We start from the raw sequence: 23,835 nt of genomic DNA on the forward strand, positions 1-23,835 counted from the left end.
GTTTGCAAACAAAGAGAATGAATTTGATATCACCCACATAAATGAACGACAAAAAAATCTCCCTTGATAACACACCAAGGTAGGACAGCCGTATTGTGTTGTGACCTCATTTACAGCACAAGGGAGGCGATCACTCCTCCTAACACTCAGAGGTGAGAGCTTCTCTACTGTTTTGCAAGTCCCTCTTCTGCACCGTTACACATGTTCTTGCTGTTTGTGCAAGAAGAATACATCAGAGGAAGAAATCGTTTTGAGCAAGAAGGCGAGACTTCATTTACTGGGATTTTTTTGCAGATTTTTGGACACTCTTGGAGTCCCCTTTGTCTTGTGTGACCACCATGCCCGTTTACACAGTGACTGTGTCCACAGGGAGCCAGTGGTTCGCAGGTACAGACGACTACATCTACATCACACTGATTGGCACGGAGCGATGCAGTGAGCGGACACTGCTGGATAAACCTCTCTACAATGACTTTGAGAGGGGGGCGGTAAGTTGTCCACTGCCGAAGTGAGATGAGTTTTCTTTTTTTAAATGGATGATCAGCATCAAAAACTGCACATAAACTGCAGGTGTATCCAGATTGTTAAAGAGGAAGTAGTAACAACAGATTTTATTACAGTGTATTGAGTTCAAACGAAACTTGTTCCCTTTTTGACTTCTTCTTTAACTGACAACCTGTTGGCTCCTGTAAACATGAATTGAAAAATCATCAACAGCCTTTTTATGTAGGATATTCTTTCAAGTTAAAGTTTATCCGTTTGAAGGTTTGTTTATAGCTGCTGTTTCTTTCAGTCAAATTAGGCAAATTACTAATAATAGTAATAATAATGCATATTATTCATGGGCGCCTCTCACATCACTCAAGGTCCTCCTTACAGACACAGCAGTCAAACAATAATTAAAAACAAGAACAATCAAATAGATACAAACAAAAACAGCAATATTAAGAAGTGCATAGTCAGACAGAATAAGCTAATCTAAAAAGGTGTGTGAGCTGTGATTTGAAGGTGGGGAGAGAGTTAATGTCACAGATGTTTGGTGGGACAGAGTTCCAGAGACAGGTGTGAGTCTGGGGGTGGGGGCTGCACAGCTAAAGCTTGAGCCCCCAGGAGGTGAGGTTATGTACACAGCAGCTTTGTTACCTCATAGTGTTTTACAATAGATCTGTGTGAATATGAAAGCATTAAAGAAAATACACAAGAAAGCTGTCAAAAATAATAAAAGGCTGATCTTACAAATTGAATGTCGAATGAATTAAAAACAAAATTCTTATAGAGTTGGTAAATTATAAGTTGAAGCTTCTGTGACAAACTTTCGATTTGTGTCGATTTTGGCGCCCCCGTGTGGACAAAATGGTACCTACTGATTATGTCCTATTCATGTAAAAGTAAAGGTTTTTTTTAAACAAGAAACATATCACCCTGCTTTTTTCGACAACTACCTCCACAGTGCTTTCAGACATGAGAATCACACCGTATAGACACTGTGGATCGTTATGCTCATGGTCTTGTTTGCTTTTGAAGATAATAAAGAGGCATCAGTGTACATTTTAGTCATTCTCATAACCAGCTAAAACTCCTCACAGGTGCTGTCATTTGCAACTGCTTTTAAATATTTCCCTACCTTTTATCAAAAGCAAACTTCAAACTTCAGACTAAAATATAAAACAATTTTTAATAGCACAGTTTTATTATAACATGATTTAACGTTAATTAAAGTCCATCAAGCTCACTTCTACTAACATAAAAAGTGGTGAACAAAGAAAACTTGTAAATAATCAAAAGAGTGTACACATTCTCATGAAAAAGGAAAAAGGTTGCAGTGAATGCTGCACTGGGTCAAACGTGGAGGAATCGGGTGCACACAAAGGTCATTGTGGAGAAAGGCAGTCTAAACTGAAAGTATAAAAACATTTCATCAAACAGGGACGTGTCCACGCGTTTAGACTCAACCGAGTCTTTGTCCATTTATTTATAAGCCAATGTACAATCTCTTTTAAATTTTACTAGTTAAAAATGTAATTTATCATTTTAAGATAACATGTTCTTGAAACATTTTTTGTCTGTTTTTAAACATCTTGTTTCACTCTGGATTCTGGCTGTGATTTTCATATTTTCAAATACATGTGGAAGAGATTGGTCAAAAATGAAAATATTCACATGATAGTTAATAACTTTTCTACTAATCACATTTACAGGTGGACGCCTATGACGTGAGGGTCGGTGAGGACCTGGGTGATATTGTGTTGGTGAAGATTGAGAAGAACAAGTACTGGGTGCAGGATGACTGGTACTGCAGGTACATCACAGTCAAGACCCCGTCTGGAGAATACATTGAGTTCCCCTGCTTCTGCTGGCTGGTGGGCGACAAGGAGGTGGTGCTGCGGGATGGAAGAGGTAGAAATCATTCACTCTAAATATCTGTCTGTCTCCTCTTTTTTTTTCATCATCACAAGGTGCTCCAGCTCCGCTCTATCCCTCACTCTGTCTTGTGTCTGTTGTAGCACATCTGCCACAGGATGATAAGATCAGCTTGTTGAAGCAGCACAGACTAAAAGAGCTGGACATGAGGAGGAAAACCTACAGGTAAGATTATTCTGCATGTGACATTAAAAGAGGCTGCTCTCTAACATCTCTGCTCTCTTCTACAGGTGGAAGGAGTGGCAGCCAGGCTTTCCATTGAGCATAGATGCTAACAGACACAGTGAATTGCCCCTGGACATCCAGTTTGACAGTGAGAAGGGAGTGGATTTTATTCTGAACTACAGTAAGGCGTAAGTGCTCCCTCCAACAGTAATACAGTGTGACAGGTTTACGGTCGTTGGGCGTCAGCGTACTTTATCAAAAGGTGCTTTTCAATGCAAAACTTTCCAGATGCCATGATCTGATGTCGGGCTGCAGCCTGATAACGTCATTCTATTTTCTGCTCTCCTGATTACCTGGAAAAACAAATGCTTCATTGTGTGTTCATCACCAGGGAACATTTGCATGGCATGTTCTTGCAGATAGATACAGCAAAACAAACAGTTCAAAGGGAAGCTGTTTCCTGCTGTATGTTAGTATTATTACTTCTCAACAAAGCCTAATGCTTTTAACATGAAACATATCTGAAAATGATGTGTGATGATGTCTGAGATTGAAAATGATTTGGGTCATTTTACAGAGTGAGCTTCAAGGCTGTGACAGAGATGTTGCATCTTTGTGCACATAATCTTTTCGAAGTGCATTTGCTGCAAAAACAAACACGTATAACTTCATTATCTGGACAACATTACTTAAAGTGACACCACTCTTTTCTTCTTGTGTATTGCAGTGTTTTCAAGTACAGAAAAATACATCAGATTTCACTTTTCTTATGTGAATAGCGTGACTGAAATGATTCTGATGATGTGGTAGAGAATGATGAGAAGGATGCTGACGATGTTCATGTGGTTTGCAGAATAGAGAACCTGTTTGTGAACAGTTTCATGCACATGTTCCAGTCCTCCTGGAGCGACATAGGAGACTTCGAGAAAATCTTTGTCAGAATCAAAAACACGATCTCAGGTTAGTTCCTATTTGATTGATCAATAAGAGGATGTGTTTTCACTGTTAAAATATTCATGCAGGAGTTTGAATTCAGTTTGCAAAGTGAAACAAAATATGTGTTTACGAGTGTTAGTCAGAGTCAGAGAAATATATGTTTGTGTTTAAAAGTAAAGTGTGTTTAGAGATTTGAGTGAAAAAGTATGCGTGCAATGAGGATGAATCTTTAATGTATTTGATCAAATCCAGAGTATGTGATGCAACACTGGAAGGAGGACTTCATGTTCGGGTACCAGTTCCTGAATGGTTGCAACCCCGTATTGATCCAAAAGTGCACAAAACTTCCCGACAAGTTTCCTGTCACTCACAAGATGGTTTCTGTCAGTCTGGAGAGAGAGATGACTCTGGAGGAGGAAATAAAGGTATACATCACAGTTTCTTTGGATATATTTTAAACTGTAAGCTACATACTTTTACAGTCAGCCAAGAAATAGTCCTTAAATCACTGCTTGTTTTAATTCCCCCAATAATGTTTAATGTAAATCAATGTTCTGGCCCCAGGCAGGTAACGTCTACATAGTGGACTATGAGCTGTTAGACGGCATCAGTGCAAACACCACAGACCCCTGCACACTGCAGTACCTGGCAGCTCCCATCTGTCTGCTATACAAGAACGCTAAGAACAAGATCCTGCCCATAGCCATACAGGTGCTATGATATTAAGCTGCTGTTTTATTTTTAAGGAAATCATACTTTTTTTTCTACAGTATGAATCAATTTGATTTCCTTTTCCTGCCTCTGCTGACTTCTCCAGCTGGGTCAGACTCCAGGTGAGGATACGCCGATCTTCCTGCCCACTGACGGTGAGTACGATTGGCTGCTGGCTAAGGTCTGGGTCCGTTCAGCTGACTTCCAGTACCACCAGACAGTCACCCACCTGCTCAGGACTCATCTGATAACGGAGGTGTTTGCTATTGCCATGTACAGGCAGCTCCCTGCAGTTCACCCGGTGTATAAGGTACAACTCTGACATGCAAAATAAAAGATTGTTCAATCTATGATTGAAGATTGGACTGATGGACTTTCCTTCCCTCAGCTTCTTATCCCACACATTCGTTTCACCATCGCCATCAACACCAAGGCCAGAGAGCAGCTCATCTGTAAGTGTGGCATCTTTGACAAGGTGAGCTTGTGAATTTATTGAAGAGGAGAACAAATATAACGGGCAATTTGAAAAACTAAGCATAGCCATTATTTTTTCTGACAAATTATTTCAAGAAAAAACGTCTGGTTTACAGCCTGCCACATCATATAATAAGCGCAAAACAAATGGAGAAACAGAGTGAGCAGCAGCATTCAGACATCAGCATGTCAGTGAGCGCACATCCTTTGTGAGGAGACAGGTCATTAAAGAAAATCAGTCCATCTCTGTTTGCATCAGAGCCCTATCCATCACTCTCAAGTCATTGTTATCAATAAGTCGAATTCATACAGGTGAAGTCAAGCAAAGATTATCTCTCTATGCAGATGATGTATAACTTTATGTATCTGACCCTATTCAAAGAATATCTTAAAAATCAACAGATAACAAAAAATCTTGTAAAAAGCAGTAAATTCCCTAAAAGTATTCACCTACATATCTGACATTCATAGGTCTATATAGCCAGAAATGGACACACAATCTCATGCAGATATTAACAAAGAACAAAATCACACAATGAGCTGCAGAAGTAAATCTGATGATGTTGCATCTCTTCCATCCTCTTTGAGGCAAACGCAACAGGTGGAGGTGGTCACGTCCAGCTGATTCAAAAGGCCATGAAGTCTCTGACCTTCAGGTCTCTGTGCTTCCCGGATATGATCAAGTCCCGCGGCGTGGACAAGAAGGATGAGCTGCCGACATATTTCTACAGAGACGACGGCTACAGGGTGTGGGAAGCCACAAAGAGGTGAGGAACAGCCATTACGTGTAAATACCACAAAAAAAAAAAAAATATTACGTCACTCTGATTTTGAAATTTTGCATGCTTGCTGAAAAGAAAAACAGTCACACACAGGACGATAAGGGAGGGAACATTGCTATTGAGAGAGTAACAACATTTGAAAGAAAGAGAAGTTATAGTTTATTATTTCAGCCTACCTGCTTTCTTTCTGACAGCTTTGTGTCCGATGTGGTGCACATCTACTACACCAGCGATGAGATGATGCAGGAAGATGAAGAAATCCAGGCCTTCATCAAAGACGTGTGCAGCTTCGGTATGCAGGACTTTGACCACTGTGGTGAGTACATATTACAGACATCCGATTTCATTATTCTGCCTCTGCAACAACATACCAATGTGACTTTCCATGAAGAGAAGCAGCTCACTCCTCCTCAGCATCTCAGAAGGGTAGGATTTTTCTGGAGGAGACAGGTGTGACAGTGAACAGACAGCATTTCAAATTCATATCTGTTCTGTCATAGACGAATGGTTTGAGGCTGATGACAAGAAGCCACAGGAGTCACAGTGTGGTGTCACTTCCTGAGCTCCTGTGTTGTAATCCCCCTTCCTGCGTTTGTCCATTATTGTGCAAGGACATATTTCACAGCAAGGCTTGTCAAAATGTGGGTTTATGCAAAGATTAAAGCTCGTTTTCTTATTTCGGACCGCCTACAATCTGTGCACAGAGTTTCCAAAGTCCCTGAAATCACGCGAGGAGCTGGCGGAGTATCTGACCGTTGTCGTGTTCACCGCTTCAGCACAACATGCAGCTGTCAACTTCGGACAGGTGAGTTAAAGAACATCAGCAGCCTGGTATTCACAAAAACTGAGAAAACTCTCAGAGAGCTCATAACTTAGCTTTTAAAAAAAATCCTAGCAAGGAGTCATTTAGAAACATTCATAGAGCAACTCTGAGCGAGGAAGAGGCAGAAACTTTTATCTTAATGAGGAGGTGCGGTTGACACCATTGCTTTGTATTATAATCGTTCAGAAGCTGTGATTGGTTGATCCAATAAATGTAGAAAAAAGTGCTCTCTTAGTGATAATGGGCAAGCACAGACAGTGAAATTGATTAGGCCTAATCATGGAATCTGTTCAGACATTGTGTTCATATGAACCTTATGACATCAACTTCTCTGTTGAATTAATTGTAAGCTGTACTTTGAAATGACATTTGAAACACATATGTCCACTTGTGCAGCCGCCTCTTCACCTGCTGAGAGTTACATCAAAGAGCCTCTAACTAGTGATTAGAGTCACCTGTGGAGTGAAACACATTTAGAGAGACTCACCGTGCATTTCCGGATTGAAATGTCTACTTAAGCTATGATTCAATAAGAACATTTTTCATTCAGTGTTTGGTGAAACTCTCCAGCCTGTTAAAAGTCCTCCTCACTACTCCTAACAGTTTTACACCTCAGCAGTTCCCTTAAACCTAAGATGCTTTGTGAATAACTTTGATCTTTTTAAGGACCTAGTCTTAAATTTAAGTGGAAATTCTTATTTCTGAGTCTACAAATGTTGTTAGAATGTGTCACTAGGAGCAGCTCTTCTGAGGAAGCTTTGTGAATACAGCTCCATGATGTTGTTTTCTAAGACCGCTTTAAAAGTGGGAAATATCATAAAAACTAGATAGTTGATTTACAATTGTTGCTGAAGTCTTGCAGATGCATTATTCAACATTGTTTCCATATAAAGGAAAATGGTTTATGTGTGCTCACATTACAGAGTAATGTTGGAAACACTTTCATCAGTGGACTAAGTTTAAAAAAAAACTAGAACTGTTTTAAAACACTCCGCAAGCCTTTATACAAAATCCTGCTGAAGTGAAAGCGTCAAAAATACGATTTCTTCTTAACTTCTTTTTAGGATTTTATTCCAAGTTTCCCCCATTCATCCATGAGTCATCTGAGAAATAACACTTTGAGGTATCAGCTCATAAAACAAACGTCTTCTGTTCTTGTTTGTAAAAATGAAGTGCATGCTGCATGTTTGTGATTGTTTGTAGTACGACTGGTGTTCCTGGATCCCCAACGCTCCATCTACTATGCGAAAACCCCCGCCCAACAAGAAGGGTTTAGCTAATGTGAACTTGATCATTGAGAGCCTCCCTGATCGTGGTCGCTCCAGCTGGCACCTCGGGGCCGTCTGGGCCCTCAGCCAGTACCAGGAGAACGAGGTATGGAGAAGAAACCAAGCAATCATTCTGTATACTTACACAGCTCATTGGAGACCAAGTTCTGTACAAACTGTACATTTCTGACTCCCCAAGAAGCTTCCCTTCACTTTGACTTGTGTTTCTCTGTCCCTGCTGTGTGCCTCTGGGCTGAATCACCTTCCCCCCTCTCCGCCTGCAGCTGTACCTGGGCATGTACCTTGATGAGCACTTCATAGAGAAGCGAGTGAAGGCGGCCATGGAGAAATTCAGGAAGGAGCTGGCAGAAATAACCAACGACATCAAGAAGAGGAACGAGGGGAAGAGGCTGCCTTACTACAACATGTCTCCTGATAAAATCCCGAACAGTGTTGCAGTTTGAGATATAGAAACCACTTTCTGGGGTGTTGGGGTCGCCATGTTTTCTTCTCTGTACTTTGTAAGAGACAGCAGATGTTAACGAGCTCTTCAGATTTGCTTTTTAAATTGAACTTGATACGTCCATATATTTGAATGTTGCTTAATTGCAAACTGTTTTCACTTATTCATTTCTTTTTGTCTTTTGGAAACCTTGGTTAAAAATTGAGGCAAATGGATGTGAAAATTAAAATGTTTTCATTGGTACTTGCTGTCTGTGTGTTTCTATTTGCACAAAAATATCAGCAACCCCCGATTTAAAATGACAACGCCCTTCATCTGATAATACTCATGCCTCAAATCTACTTCATTAGTAAAACCTCTCACAACACAATTTAGATCAAGAACACGTCTAACTGAGCATTCATGAGAAAAAAACAAAAACAAAGCATTAAAAGTAACTTAATTTTTATTTGGTTGTTCTTTTAATTCTACATACTTTGTTCAAATGGGAAATTAAACTGAAAACACATCAATATTTCTTTTTAAAAACATAAGTACTTTATACCAAATTCTTTACAGTTACTATTCCAAAGAAAACTCACAGACAAACTTGTGGAATGATATCATAAGACAGGGAAACAGTCATATATGTTCAAGTCCAGTCAGTAGTAAACAAATGTAGCTTTATGCAAGTTACACTCTTCCCAGACACGATTAAGCAACAAGGTAGAGACGCAGAAAAGTCTAGACTTCAATCCAAAGCGATGGGACAGTCAGGCTGACTGAATTTTACACTGGAGAAATCAATTCATGCTGATGGAGACCCTTAGAAATGAGAGAAGAAAGAAAAAACTGCTCTCAGAGAGGCGCACGCCTGCTAACGTGGTTTCAGTCGTCATCGGGACATAAAAACGTCTTTCTCAGACTTCATGAAAGGAGCCAGCTCCTATGAGAAGAAAATACAAACAAATCTTCTATGTCAAGGAAACTAAATATGCCACGTTGTTTTTATGTATAAAATATTATTTGTCAAATGAAATGCTGAAGCTTAATGTCTATATTTTGTTTATTTAATACTAAACTCATCAAGACATTAAAAAGAAGGGAAAAAGAAAAGCAGATATTCACATTCAAATGAGAATACGAGCTAATTAATTACTCCAATATCTGAATGATAAAGTGCAGAACAAAATGTGAAAGTGATTTCTTGTATTAATGCCTGGGAATCAAATAAAGTGTAAGTTGCATAAAATTACCGTTGAAAGGGTTTTGTTTTTTTTTATGAACAAATTGTACTTTTCTCATTGAAAAATAAATACAACACAAGAGTGAAGAAATAATCATCTCCCCCAGATGACATCCTGGACACTAAACACTGTTACATAACTACAGAATAGAATAACAACAAAAGGGTAATTGCACTTTTTTATCTGTCTAATTGCACTGAGCCTCATGGGTAATGAAGTTTCAGAGAAGCTTCTCTTTACTAGGTCTTAATCCAACTTGACACACAACAATTCCCTCGGCTCAAATCAGTTATTTAAATCATATTAGACTCCAGATCTCATGTCGCAAAGGGGCTAATACACAAGTACAGTTTGCAATGTCGCAAAAAACCAAAGCGCAGATTTCACTTATTGCTGCTGCTGAGCAGTAATTGTCGGGTACGTTTGTTGGACCTTTGTTGTTGTTCACACAGACAGTATACTGGTATCAAAGACAGTTTTTAAAAATGTGTGTGTGTGCGTGTGTGTATGTGTGCTGCTGGAATGGCTGTGAGACTCAACATGAGCCCGGCATCGCTGTGCTCCCACGTACACAAAAAGCACTTACAATGACTGTAAGCACAAAACACTTTATCGCCCTGAGAAATCCACTGCTGCCTTTATGAAAGTGCACATCCAGCTCCACACCAGCAGGGGGAGCTCCAGTCAGCTCACATCTGAGGCCTACTGTTTGTCTGTCACAGGTAGCATGTTAGGATGGAGCATTTTAAATTCAAATTGAAGGTTTTGTTTGTCGATGAATGTGGAGAAAACATCAAAACTTCTTGCATGCTGAAACGTTGCATTTTCTGTATGTGTGCTTTGTTTTTATAAAAGAAAAGCTGTAACAGTTTGGCTTATTTAAACAACATATGGGTAAATGTGAGAAAACACTCAAATGAGAGGACACATTGCATCTATCTTGGAAATAAAAGCTATGAAACACTTCTCTTACTTCTCTATTGGTGAAGCTGAGACTTCTGCTTGTCTGACACGCTCCCCAATACAAACATCGGATATCTTAGAAAACACTGTGCTGAAGAGTGTCAATCCAGTTGAGGAGACTGATTGTAAATGTGTTTTCTGACCTTCAGAGTGAAAGTTTTGCCAGAAGCATTCAAATGTAAAAACACACACAGACTGTGACTATCTGTCAGAGGCCAATCGATGCACCGCCTGCATGATGGAAGCTCTTGGAGGGCGCACTAAAATAGGCAGCTGTGGATTTCTCAAAGCGTATCCCGTGACGAAGCAAACAAATCAGACATATTAAAAACTGCACGGGGAATATCACTCTGTAAATACTGTGTCATTCACATGATAGAAAAACATGAGCGACGCTGTTTATGCCAAAAGGCTCTCGTTATGATCTCAAGACACGGAAGTTATCTCGTAACTTCCTTTGACCAGTAAAAAAATGTTGTTTGATTATTATTATTTTTTCAAGTTTTATTGTTTTTTTAATCTTTTTTTTTTTAAAAAGTTTACATTCTCAAAGCCTTCAGAAAGTTCATGTTGGGGTAGAGAAGTCATGTGGCTGGATTTTCCTTTTTCTGCATTAGATTCATTAGCCTGATGTCGTATTCAAAACCTTTTTTTTTCTATTTTGACGGACAACACACACGTCTTTCTTTCAACATGATTCCTTTCTTTGACCCCATTTCCTTTTTTGTCATCCATGGAAGGGATGTGCGTACGAGGGAATGCAAAGTCAAATAAGTAAGACTTAAACCATATTAAAGAAACAAAAATGATCAAGAGGAAGGGAGGGTGTTTGTTCATGTAACTAAAAAAAACAAAAGTGCTTCAATGCATGTCCAGATCAAGGCCTGGTCCGATCCAGACCAGCCCAGGGTCGACACACCGACGCAGAGATGGCAGTGGGTGGATTGTTCCAGAGATCCGATGCGTGGCGCTACATACTGATCCATGGCAGGTTAGCCCGAGACTCACAGGAGGTAAAAACGAACAAATCTAACAAAAACCCACAAGTAAACAAACCACACATCAGAGACGTGTAGCCCTCTGGAGCTAATTTTGAGTCTATCTGTCTCAGTCCTGCTCTCCCAGAGGTGAACACTGAAATGTGTGCGTTGTATGGTTGAGTTTGTGTGTGTGTGTGTGTGTGTGTGTGTGTGTGTGTGTGTGTGTGTGTGTGTGTGTGTGTGTGTGTGTGTGTGTGTGTGTTGTGTTTATAGAGTGGTGTGCCCCAGGCCTCTTCAGACATTTACAGAAGTCCGTAAAAACAGTCCAGTCCTGGGAAGAGGAAAGAGGAGGCAGTGTGGAGGGAGGAATCAAATCTGGCAAGAGGGATGTTGATTGAAGAAGATAGTCCTGGTCTGGTGGTCTCTGGCAGAGTTGTGGGTTTATAACTTGACCAGGGGAGGATGCGGGATCAGAGGAGGGGGAGTGTCGGCTTGTTCCTCAGTTTAAGAGCATTTCCACATCCACTGGTCCTCCCTCTGGGCCTGTTTGTTTGTGTTTATGAGGATGGACTGCGTGGTCAGACATGGAGCACCTCCATACTGTAGTCCTCTGTCTCTGTGTACTGGGAGGAGTTTGTGTCCGACTGGGCGGGGACCAGCGCTTCCTTGTTCTCAAGACTCGGCTCCAGAAGAGGGGGCTTCTCCAGCGCCAGCTTTTTACACGTGTCGGGCCGGTTCTGGACGTAGATGACCCGGTTGTAAGCCTTGAGTCTCCTCCATAGATGGATGTAGACTTTGCACTGGACGTACATGAACACCAGTCCACCTGTGAAGCCGATCGCCACCACCACCAGCTTGGTCCAGAAAGGCCAGTCCGTGACCCCTGAGGGACAGAAAACACAAACAAGAAAAACATCCGTGAGTCAAACACAGAAAATTAAAAAAAGTGTTCAAGAAAAAATTCTAATAAGTTTGGAAATGATTCGATTTTACTTGATAGTTTCCTGATTTGATTCACTATATGATAAAAAAAAAAAAAAAAAAAAAAACAGAAATTCCCATCTCTTTTCTAACCATAGACATTTTTCTTGACTGCCATTTAAGAAAATACACTAATATAACCTTATAAACTTAATTTTAAATAATGGGATTATATGCCTTTTCTAATCATTCTGCACATATCACTCCATTCATTTAATAACATCAATAAAAGCTGACATGGTGTATAATATCTAATTCAAGCAGGTTTGCATTTTTGTTTCCATGCTGAAGCAACATAAATAAAGAAGAGGAGGGTGCCATAGTGGACTGATCCAGGAAGGGTAATCGTTTCCATGCCATTCCCCAAATTATCATGTCATCTTTCGACGTTGCTGTCCTATTCAGGCATAAAATTCCTCCAAAGTAACTACGAATAAGAAAAAGACACACATAACTGCCCCAAAGTGCTCATAACGCCAAGGTTTTACTAAATGTGAGCCTTTGTGTATTTGCTTAACTGTGCAAAAAACATTTCTACGGCCTTACAGGCATTGCAGCATATTTGAAAGTTGCATAAATCCTGACACACCAATCGCTTTCATCCCCCAAAGTAGGGGGGAAGAAAACTGCAATTTGCAAATATTGATAACCAGCCGCATCATCCAAAACAAAAACTCATAGGGAGAACTGTGGTCTAAGAAAAGGAAAGAAAGAGGTTGTGAGGTTTCTTATAATCAAATCCCTCAGTCACAAAATATGATCACAGCCTGTTCCTTCATTCGGTCGTTCTGCATTTGTTAGGCTGAACTTCCAGTGTTGTGTGGAGTGACTGTTACAGGCCTATTTGGGGTGAAGAATGAATATTTACATCCTGAAATCAAGGCACAGGGAAAGGGAAGGAAAAGGGTGTAGAGAGCAGTCAGAAAAGAACCGGATACAGCTGACAGACGACAAAGGCTGACGGGGGTGGGGGGGGTGGGGGAACACAATTTAAAGTCAAAGGTTAAAGTGGAAATGTTTACCTGGGATTCTTCCGTCTGCATGAGTGAAGAAAGTGTAAGTATCATGTATTACCAAAGACACACAAACAGATTGAAAGAAAAGGCAAAGCCCAGAAATTTTTAAATAGATTTTAAAAATCATAGTTGCACTCTTTAGGATCATGTAAATCATAAACATCAAATCTGCTTAACAAATTCAGAATAAACATTAAATACATTTCACTTTGCTGTAATCTTTGTGATCTAATTGAGAGATAAAAAATAGCCAAGGTTCTTTTGAGACTTGGCAGAAGACAAGCAGGCCTGGTAAAAACTAGTTGGTATCACCATGGTGATTGAACCTGACAGCCCTCTGGGACTCTAACAAGTGTGAATCATCAGGTTGGGCTAAACAGGCACAGCTTGCTCTTCCATCTGTACACCATCTCTAAAGCACCAAACATGCCAAGACGAAAAGAGTGTCCGCACATGAAGAGCCAGCCGATGATACATCAGCTCATCATCAAAGCAGCCATCTCCATTTTTAACCCGGGCAGTGAGAGCCGCGTGGCTAGAGCAGAGCAATCTGTCTGTAACTCAGACTCTGCTTCGGTCAAGATGGATGCAGCCATGATACAAGGGGCTGCAAAAAGGGTTTAAAATGTGAAGTCAGGGCTCCTGTTATTCTGAATATTAAAGGTTTTAGTCGCCCTTCTGACCACCCGCTAAATAATATTCTGTAGCATTCAAAGTCTGTAGCAGTCACAGGTTAAAGTTTAGAAAAAAGCTATGGGACAAGAAATGAAAGAGAACAGTGAGGCTGTGCAGTAACAAGTGTCACAATGCTTATTTTTGGCCCAGTATAGTTTAGTATAGCAAACTAAACATGAAGTTACAGCAAGCGATCTCTTAGCTTAGACCTACGACTGGAAACTGGAAAGAGAGACAGCTAGCCTGATTCTCTCCAAAGGTAACAACATAAATCTGTCCGCACGTCTTAAGCTAATTATTAATTTACAGCTTACATCTCACTTGGTTTAACTGTCCCAAAATGTCTTTTAGTTGCCTGAAAATTCACAGTGACAAGCCTAAAGAGAAGCGTTACCAACCATAAAATATTCTTAAAAAAGCACCACATAAACCCACAAGAGTTTTACACTTTTGTCAAGATAAAACCATCAAGATATATTTGTTAGTGTTCTTTAGATGCACTGTTAGGTAAAGTTTGGTTTCTTTTGGGCTCAGTCAGGATAGCTGTTTTCTGTATCTATGCTAACCTAAGCTAACTGTAGCTACAGATTTAACCTACACATGATTTATATCAATCTTCTCATCAAACTTTTGACAAAAGATAATTAACTAAAAAAAAAGGTGTAAGAAAATAGTCTATTCTTTTAAGCCTCACAGAAATTAACATCTAAGTTCACTCTGTGTTTTAATTCACCTTAAAAGCTACAGTAATGTGTCCAGTTATAGCTGAAGCACCAAACTGCTTTCAGACCTTTTACCCTAAGTTTCATCAGCTTTATGTGTTATAACCCGTGCACCCACACACACAATCACATAGTGTTATAATTATTCACACAAACTTACACGCTCTTATCATTATATAGACCTAAAGTCAATTACAAGGCTATGCTCAACTCGACTTTAAACACAGTCATTTTGATTCACAGCACGCACAGAGAATCTGCTCTAAGCCTCTTGAAGAGGAATGAAGCAGAATCACCTCAGCCCTAAAAGTCTAAATCTCTAACAACATCTAACAGCCACAGATGTTACATCTACTTTTTTAAGTCTCTTCCCTCCATTTCTTTTATCTCTCAATTTCCTCTTTCATGGACTACAGGTCTGAAATCAAAGGGGAATAAATTTAAAGTCCAAAAATCTCACAGCTAGAAAATGATCATGGCACTCTCTTATTTGTTCGGTGTCCACTGAACTCCTGTGAGTGAATTACGCCCACATATACTCCAGTCTTAAGAGAACATTTCACACCACTCACACTTGACACTCACAACATTGACTTACACTTTAGATGTGCAGATTAGTAATTAAACTGTGCATGAATGACTTGGCAGGTTGGGGATAAATGAATGACATCTTACAAAACACTAAATCAAGCACAGAATGATGTTGCGTTACGCTGAATGTGTGTGTGTCTGAGGCTGTGCTGACCTCGTCTGATTTCGTCTGCCGTTCTGTCGATGAGAACGTAGAGCGACCACACCACGCAGGTGATTGCGATGACGTGGAACGTGACCGAACAGATGATCTTCCTTCTCTCGCTCGCCGTCATCTGTAGCTTCTCCCACTGCGGCAGAAAGGAAAAAAAGGGAAGGACGCAAGGTCATGAAAAAAATTAATCAACACACAGAAACCAATGAAGGAAATGGTTAACCGTTAAATACGGCCGCTCTCTGAAAGTCAATGATTGTCATTATTCGGCATCAAGGTCGAGTCAGGAAAGTTCTGATGTTAAGGACATTTTGCAGTTTAACTCAACCCTCAGAAAAGCCCAGTGTTGGTTTAATAACTGATGTAGACGATTTACTCTAATTAGAATCCAATAATGCATATGGTTCTTGGTAGGGTGAGTAAGCTAGAGAAGAGAAGTGGCGTAATCCAGCACACAAAGGACATGTTACTTTGTCTGTCTCATTCTTCACAATGCATAATCAAGAAAATGAGCCCAGCCATATGAGCAAAACACACCAGCTGTACTGTATGGCCTCGCTAATGCATTATTCGGCTGTGAAAGGGCACAATTGCAGGGTCATTATGACAAGGAGTAGGCGTCGAGTGTGAGACGGTTCCAAGCATCCTTTGATGAAACAAAAACCCTTCACACCAGGATCAACATCTCATCTTGAATTTTGCTGCATGCTTTAGATTTCCAATGTACACCGGTGGGAATCCGAAGCTATTAACAGCAGAGCATTTGTTTAAGGCCTTATGTGCAGCTAATGAAGGGCGGAGGAATTTTAATTAGAGTGTCCTCCTATCTCCAGGCCACAGCGATTGATAAGAAACTTTAATGAAAGTGTGATGCCTACAAACCGTTTGAAATGAATCACAACCCCCATCCCCCAGACCCCTTCAACTGGTTCCGCTTATAAAAACAGCATCAAAGCTCAGAGTCATGGCTGTGTTATCTTCCAGACAGATTGGAGACAGCTTTTGGCATTTTAGCTACATAATGAAGGAGTGATGTGAGCTCACAGAGCCGCAACCACAGGCTGAGTTTATCAGCTGAGACTGAATTAATGGACATGAACATTAATTGGCTCTACATAGAGAAACTACGTCTTACCTTGCGCAGCGGTTTGAGCTTAGTCTCCATGATGAACTCATATTTGCAGAGCTCACAGCAACGCGTGTCAGAGCTCTTGATCCACTGCTGCAGACAGGACTGGTGGACAAAGCGCAGGCTCCCCGTGCAGTGGCATGGTGTGATCAGAGGACTCTCGTCATCCCCTTCACAGTGACAAATCCTACGGGAGCCATAAAAAAAAAAAGAAAATACAGTGAACACTTTGCCAGAGGACAGACAGCTGAAAAAGGAGGAGGAAGACAGGAAAGAGGAGGAGATCAAAAAGAGAAAAGTTGGCAGGCCGGGCTGGCGGATATTTCCCCAAAGTCATTAAAACTTGACTTTTTGAGGACAGATGTCAGCAAACTTGTTGTTCTCTCCAGTCGTTTCTTTTAATAAGACAAGGTGCTAACAAAATACTCATTCCCCACGATTGCCACGGATATAAGAATGCATGGCTGGAGGGAATACAATTTCACAAAAAATGTGAGAATATCAAGACCCTGAATGCAAAAGATAACACATGTCCCACATGTATACGCTCAATCAAGACAAAATAATTTGATTCAAAGCACTTCATTTGAAACTCAAAATGACATTTTCTGAAAAGAATCATCTGTTAGTGCAGTGTGGCAGCACTAAATTGAACACGGCTAATCTAATCTCAGACACCCTGCAGTCCTGCAGCAATCTTTTACAAGGAGGAGTACAATGTCTGTCAAACAATGCAGATGTAAGATTAACCTTAGTTGAGTTTTGAAGGCTTCTTAAATGTACTAGTTGTTGCAAAGCCTGGACTTTGGCACAAACAGGTGAAATTGTACTCGACCTCTGTACATGCCTACCTCTTCTGTAAAATATTCTGTGCACAGATACTTTCACCTGGAACATTCGATTAGGTGTCTGCTGCCTCAAAGCTACTGCTGGACAGGTCTTTCTCAGTTAAAAAACCCAATTGGATTTTTAATATTGGGCTAAAGCCGACTATCTCCCTCTTCAGGATCACCACTCGCACTTTGACTGACAGGTTGGAGGACAGGAGCTGTAGTCACCTTCTCTGAGGAGGAGTGTGTTTGTCTCCTATGGGTGATAAACGACAGTTAACTCCAGCCAAGTATTTCCATTGGACAAAGGCATGCATGCCATGAGAGCTGACAGAGTACAACAACACCCCCACATTTCAGTATCTGCATCACACTGCTTCAGGTGTTCTGAATACAGTTCATTATTATTGACAGTAAACTGTGTCAGGCTGCACACTCTCACACTGCTCATGCTAAGAATAACATAATGAGAATGTAGTGTGTTCAGAATTCATAGTATGCAGTTTTGTGTATGCAAGAAAGGGCCCGGATGTATACTACAGGAGACCGGCCATAATTTCAGTCTGATAGGAGAGCTCACTAGGGCGTACTCAACTGCCCCACAATGCATTGCAACTCTTCAGAATATCTTATGGCAGAGCTTGCCAGCCAGCCAACAGGCGCTGTGTTTGTCCAGACCGGTACCTCTGAATCAAACAGGCCACTAAAGCAGCAGCGGAACAGAAACCTTATTTTACTGTTTGTGTTTTATATGGTAGATAGAGATGAATGCACACAATACAAATAAGCATTAGTTGCAATAGCAAACAATTTGAAATGTTGTACCAAGCAATATCAGCACAACATAGCACTCGAAATATCAGCACAATAAAGTTTGTGCAAAAGTTGTCTCGTTGTTTTTAAAGCTCTATTTGTTACCTTATTTATTGCAGTGTTTACTTGTTGTTATATTGTTTCTTCTGACTTCACAGTAGACATAAAAAACCACAAAGTTTTAACCATAAAAGTTAGTTAGTATTAAACTTAGTATAGTGACAATAAAGATCATTCAGACTTTGATACAACAATATCAGCACTGTGAGATTATTTTTAACACTCGGCATTTGGCCTTGAGTCTATAGCCCTTTTGATATTGAGATTCTGTCGCTGTGCAGCAATGAAGCTCTGCCTTTACTCTTCCTTTGATTGTTTTACACTGAACCCTGCAGCAGCATAATAAACGTGTCCCAGTGTATGATATTACAGTACGTTACAGGGTTGCAGAAGCGTGAGAGGTTCGACGTGTAAACGAACACTGGGAGATTCATATACAAAAGTATAAAATGTTGTCCACACTTTCACTAGTAAGTCAGCTACAGTTTCTCGGAGGGGTAGGTTTAGGTGCAAGAGGAGACAAAATGAGGGACGGGAGAAGGCTATTAAAGCTACGTATTACCTTCAAATACGGTCAATATCACACTCACACACCCCAGTGGCAGGAATCAGGAGCTAAAGCCATTAACATCTAAGGAAAGTCGTTTTTCCTTTCGGCTGTTTACTCCACAGGGCCCTCAGTGAATGAGCAACGAGAAAGAAAAAGCAGCTGCTGTCGTTCCTCCTCTGCACACCTTTGATTAAAAGGTCAGGATGGACCAACAGAGATATTGTAAAGGGAGCAAATACTGTTGTTGTTGAGAATAAAGTGCACATGATGCCCCTTGCAGAGGCTTCATAGTTAATGGGTACAAGTGAAGGTGTAAGACTGATCCTCTTTTTCTACACATTTTTACCAGAAGCTGCTTCTGCTGTGTTTTCCCCCCGAGTGAGATGCAGAGAGCAGTGGTGCTTCTCTCTGGGGAAGAAGAAATAAATAAAGGAAGGTGTTGGAGATGAGTGGAGTCTGTTCAGCTGGGGTTTACCCCGGTTCATGGGAGGATAAGAACTCATTAAGACACACACACACGCACACCCACACGTGCCCACACGTGCCCACACATGTCAGAATCTTAGCGGGAAAGGAGACGACTCTTTCCAGACTTCACTGATCTGACCAGAGTGTTACAAGATTAGACGACAAATATGAACACAGGAGGATAAAAATAGGTCATTTCTATGGGTTTCTCAAATACAGGAGGAGGTGGAGGGAGGGGGATTAAGGGATAGAAGAAGCACAATTAACATCTCAGTCAGAGTGGTTTTCTGTCGGTTATGGCTGGGATGCTTTGTTTGTGTTTGTTTGCATGGATCACAAGATGAACTGCAAATTCTCATCCCACACACACTCTAAAGAACTCGAAAACAGAGCCCAGGGACAAGGACTCTCTTGCTTATATCAAATGAAATGGACCGATTTGATATGTCATCCTAGTGTTGCTGTGGATTTTTTGTTTTCTCGTAGGAGGGGATAACCACAGAAAAATCCCTACACCTCCACATGGAGCCACAGGGGAAATAAAGCAGTAACAACATGAGTGTAAGAGACTGAAGGGGTCTTGGAATATATGATTTATGGAGGCTTTATTTGTTAGCAACAGCTACAAAATTCTCCAAGAGGTCCTTTTAGGAAAAAATCCAATAAATAGAGATGAAGAAATTCAGCTTTGTCATTAAAATAAACAGGTTATCTTTTAGTTTTTACAAAGGAACCTTCCTGCAATTCCACAGATAAATTTGGAGTAATTGTGTCAGCTGCTGCACCTTCCAAGCACCGTGAGGCATGGGAGGGAGGTTAAAATTTAATTTGCGACGCTTGAGCAGCCAAAACACACCCTCCTCAACAGTAATTTAAAGAAGGCAGAGGCGCTTTTGGAGTGTGTCAACATCAAAACGTGAGAGTCGGGAAATAACAAGCTGAGGGGGGGGAAACAAGCTCAGCAACATTGCCGCCCTGGCGAGCCATTCATTTTATTCCTGTTCTTTCTTGTCTGTTTCCTCCTAACTTCTCTCCTGTGGCATTCAGACGATCTCCGCACTCTTCACTCGCTCCCCCCCTCTGGCTATTCCTTTATCCGCCCTCACCCTGAAATGTTTACGTATTTATTTTCCAATGAATTTTTCAACACCAATCTGCTGTTTTTGCTTTTATGCTAAACAGATTTTCAATGGGTGTTAAGGGGCAAAGAGCAACATATGAAACATTTTGTTCTCTCCTGCTCTCCGTCTGAACAGTTTAAGCTCACGCTGATCAGAGAAAAACACATTTCAAATAGCAGCACCGCCACTGGAAGCCATCTCCCTTTCCCTCCTTTCCGCCTCTGAGTATACAAGTCTTACAACGCTGACATGATTGGCTTAAAGGAGAATATTAAATATGCCAAGAAGAAATGTGTCTTTCAGAGGAAGGTTAAGGAATTACACAGGCTGTGGCTGCTTCACATTGTCAGATGTGAGAGCTCTAAGGTACGCTGCAGAGGGTTTTTTTTTTTTTTAATGCTAAAGGCACTAGGGAGCACTGTTCTCTGTTTTATATGCAACTGCTGCTCTGCTAGTACATGCTCGAGGACAACAGAGGGTGGGAATGCAAATGTGCAGAGTGAACAAGAAAAAGAGACAAGCAAGATGCAAGCCATGGAACATAATCCTAACTATAATAATTTACATTAACGCTGGTAAAAATCTATCAAATGAAAGTCATTTTTAAAGTACACTTCTGATCTTCAACATAACAAGTAGCAATGTATTCAGAGAAGTCGGGTAAGAAGACAACAAGTAGTTGATGAATACAGATGTAAGAAATGCAAAAGCAACTTTTTAAAAGTATTTAGTCTGGGAAATGATTTTGAGTAAACATGTGTATGAACATTAAAGTTTCTCTAACAGGAACATCTCTAACATTTTTAGAAAAGAAAAGGGTTTTAAATGACACTTAGTCGTTGAGCAATTCAGAAATGTGACAACACAGAAGTGCACTGCCACAAAGTGAATCATTCTACATGTAGGAAATGCAGTTGTTTCAGCTTTGGATCCGCTTTAAACAGAGAGACATATACAGTACGTTCCTCAATGAATTGACAATGAGGATCAAGAAAGACATATTTGACTAAAAAAAGACAGGAAAGGAAAATAAATCCTGATTAATGAACATCAAGGTGGAAGTAATTCAGGACTTAAGATATTCTGCTTTAAAAATGTTTGAACAAGAGAATCTTTTAATATTAAGAAGGGGGATATTCTTTGCTGTGCCATTTGATAAAGTGTCGAGCGTTGAACTTTAAAGAAGGTAACATCACAGCTATAGTTCATGTCAACACAGAAGCAAGCTATACAGGGTTTTTTTTAAACTAGGAGGAAGGATGTTGTTGAAGTTTCTCTAATAATTAAAACTCCTGCCATTATAAGATAGAGGCGTTGAATGACACTTTGTTGTAATGTCTTTGTGTGATGGGTTAAGTTACAACACAATGAACACCCAAACGGCAGCTATGAAGACAAATATGAACTTTTTATGAATGCTAGGAATGAAGGTTTTTGAGGAATTTAGCTAATATACAGAATTTAGAGGAGAAACATTGAATGTAATCACTGATTTGCACCTTCAAGTGTCTTGAAAAGGTGAACTTTCTGATAAGAAGTCAAAAGAGGATTTTAATGAGCCTTAGTTTTTATGTTTTTTTAATGCTGTTTTACCAAGCTGCAGAGCACTACACAACCAAAAAGGCAGGAAAGGAAGACAACCACTTTACACATTAACATGTGAATCGTAGAAATGCAGGTTTAATAAACCAGTCAGCAGTGGATTTGATTGAAGGAAGAAATCTTGAATTTTAAACTATTTTTGCCTTCAACTTTCTCTAAAAGGTGGAATTCCTGAGAAGAAAAGGGTCATCTTTATCAGACTTACAACCAGCACTTCTGAAAGTTTATCAATAAGAGATCTGGCCAATCATTTGCATGCCATTCAACTGTGAAAAACAACCGTCTGCTCTCTCTCTCTCACACACACACACACACACACACACACACACACACAAACTGTCCAGCAGGTGAGGTGAGCCTCTGCTCTGAACTCACGCTCCAAGCCACCTGACAGAAAGCTGGCAGGATGTTTGTTTTTCTAAGTGTGTGTGTGTGTGTGTGTGTGTGTGTGTGTGTGTGTGTGTGTGTGTGTGTGTGTGTGTGTGTGTGTGTGTGAACTCAGCAACTGCACAGGCTATTTGAAGCCAATAATCCACTTCCTGATCTCTGGCCTTCACCTTTCCAATTCTAAGCTCATGTTTCTCAATCAGCCCATGAATGACGTATAAGGAAAATAATCTAGAATCTAGAGTCCACGCACAGACCAAAAAACCTGAGGGGACATGTACTTTTTTTTAACATTTCTTTTATGTGTAAGACCTAACTCATTTTAAGCCGGTGACCTGTCACCAGTTCACATTTGACAGGCAGGCAGATACTGACACCCAGAAGAGATCAACATAATCAATGTAGGGCTCTAAACTCCTTTTCTGGGAGACATAGGACAAAGTTAGATCTACTACTAGCAGGTCTCATCTGCAGGGAGCAAGTAGCCATGACCTGCTCTTTAATCAATTCTCACTATCTCTCCGTCCTAACATAACCAGGCTCCTGGCTCGGTAATTCACACTCTGACTGCCACTTATAATGGCCTTTCTGACCGAATCAGACAGACTCCATCAGGTTCAACACCTTTTATCATCCCCTGTCTGCCTTTTGTTTCACTATTTCTCCGACAGAAACAAACGCCATTCCTCAGTTCTATTACATTTTCTGCCCTAACCTCTGTCTCTCTGCCTTTTATATTAAACACTGCTGCCATTGGACCCTTTTTCCCCCGCCTCCACCGCAAAGCCTAAGGGCAAAATCAATCATACATTTTTCGCAGCCAACGTTAGACACTTTAATGCCACATTGATCTAGTAACAATGAAAAAATATCTTAAAAACACAGCCTGACAGCGTGATTAAAAACATGGCACACCGCTGAGATAGCAGTGAAGTGGAATGAAATTGTTCGAGATGAAATGAAGACACATTTCTGCTCTACACACACACACACAGTGGGTTTATATAAGGAAAGCCAAAGAGGAGGAGGTCTGTAGTGTGTTGCATTGTGTATGGACTAAAGTATCTATTAGCCTGCTTACACCGGGATTAACATGCGTCTGAGCCGTTCTGATCTCAAGTGGACGACTCTATGTGCAGCTATACACTGTCATTAATGCATCTCCATGTGTTTCACCAGTGACCACTCATTGAAGGTTCTCACTTCCCCCCTCTTATATGCAAACAGGTACCCTCTATCACCTGCATTAACCCACAAATAACTTAATCTTACAAAAAGTTTGATAGAGCAGAGAGAGAGAGAGAGAGAGAGAGAGAGAGAGCCGGCTTCAGTGGGCAAGCAAGTCCCCTGACAGGAGCGTTGGCATGATATAAAAACGTTCTCTGATCATAAAGCCTCGTCTTGATCTATTGAGTCTCTGTTGACATATTTACTATAGATTAGCAGGTCAAACAGACTGACACATCTTAGTGTTACAACCTGATCTCCTCTATAAAACGTATACGTCTTCACTGCGCTGCATCA

General features: G+C 40.6%; 2 protein-coding genes across 4 annotated transcripts in view; one reads left to right on the forward strand and one right to left on the reverse strand.

Annotated features, from left to right (window-relative positions):
- alox5a (arachidonate 5-lipoxygenase a) lies at positions 1 to 8,286 on the forward strand. The gene is made up of 14 exons (XM_020648089.3): positions 1 to 488; positions 2,199 to 2,397; positions 2,505 to 2,586; positions 2,652 to 2,774; positions 3,440 to 3,546; positions 3,775 to 3,947; positions 4,087 to 4,233; positions 4,340 to 4,543; positions 4,622 to 4,708; positions 5,296 to 5,474; positions 5,684 to 5,805; positions 6,194 to 6,294; positions 7,516 to 7,686; positions 7,865 to 8,286. Exons 1-14 carry the CDS (start codon positions 339 to 341, stop codon positions 8,042 to 8,044), a joined length of 2,025 nt encoding a protein of 674 aa, XP_020503745.2. The 5' UTR covers positions 1 to 338; the 3' UTR covers positions 8,045 to 8,286.
- Positions 8,287 to 8,470: 184 nt separating this feature from the next.
- Positions 8,471 to 23,835, reverse strand: part of marchf8 (membrane-associated ring finger (C3HC4) 8) — a 92,420-nt gene continuing 77,055 nt past the window's right edge. For 2 of the 3 annotated variants that reach the window (XM_020648091.3, XM_065959853.1), the window contains 3 exons: positions 16,487 to 16,667; positions 15,352 to 15,487; positions 8,471 to 12,095 (listed from right to left, as the gene is read on the reverse strand). In XM_020648091.3, coding sequence (XP_020503747.1) covers positions 11,791 to 12,095; positions 15,352 to 15,487; positions 16,487 to 16,667 — 622 coding nt within the window. In that variant the 3' untranslated portion in view covers positions 8,471 to 11,790. Of the gene's footprint in view, positions 12,096 to 13,215; positions 13,231 to 15,351; positions 15,488 to 16,486; positions 16,668 to 23,835 lie in introns of all 3 variants that reach the window. The other variant, XM_065959854.1, reaches the window with a different exon arrangement.

Source organism: Labrus bergylta, chromosome 10, assembly GCF_963930695.1.
Source record: "Labrus bergylta chromosome 10, fLabBer1.1, whole genome shotgun sequence".
In the NCBI taxonomy this organism is placed as follows: domain Eukaryota; kingdom Metazoa; phylum Chordata; class Actinopteri; order Labriformes; family Labridae; genus Labrus; species Labrus bergylta.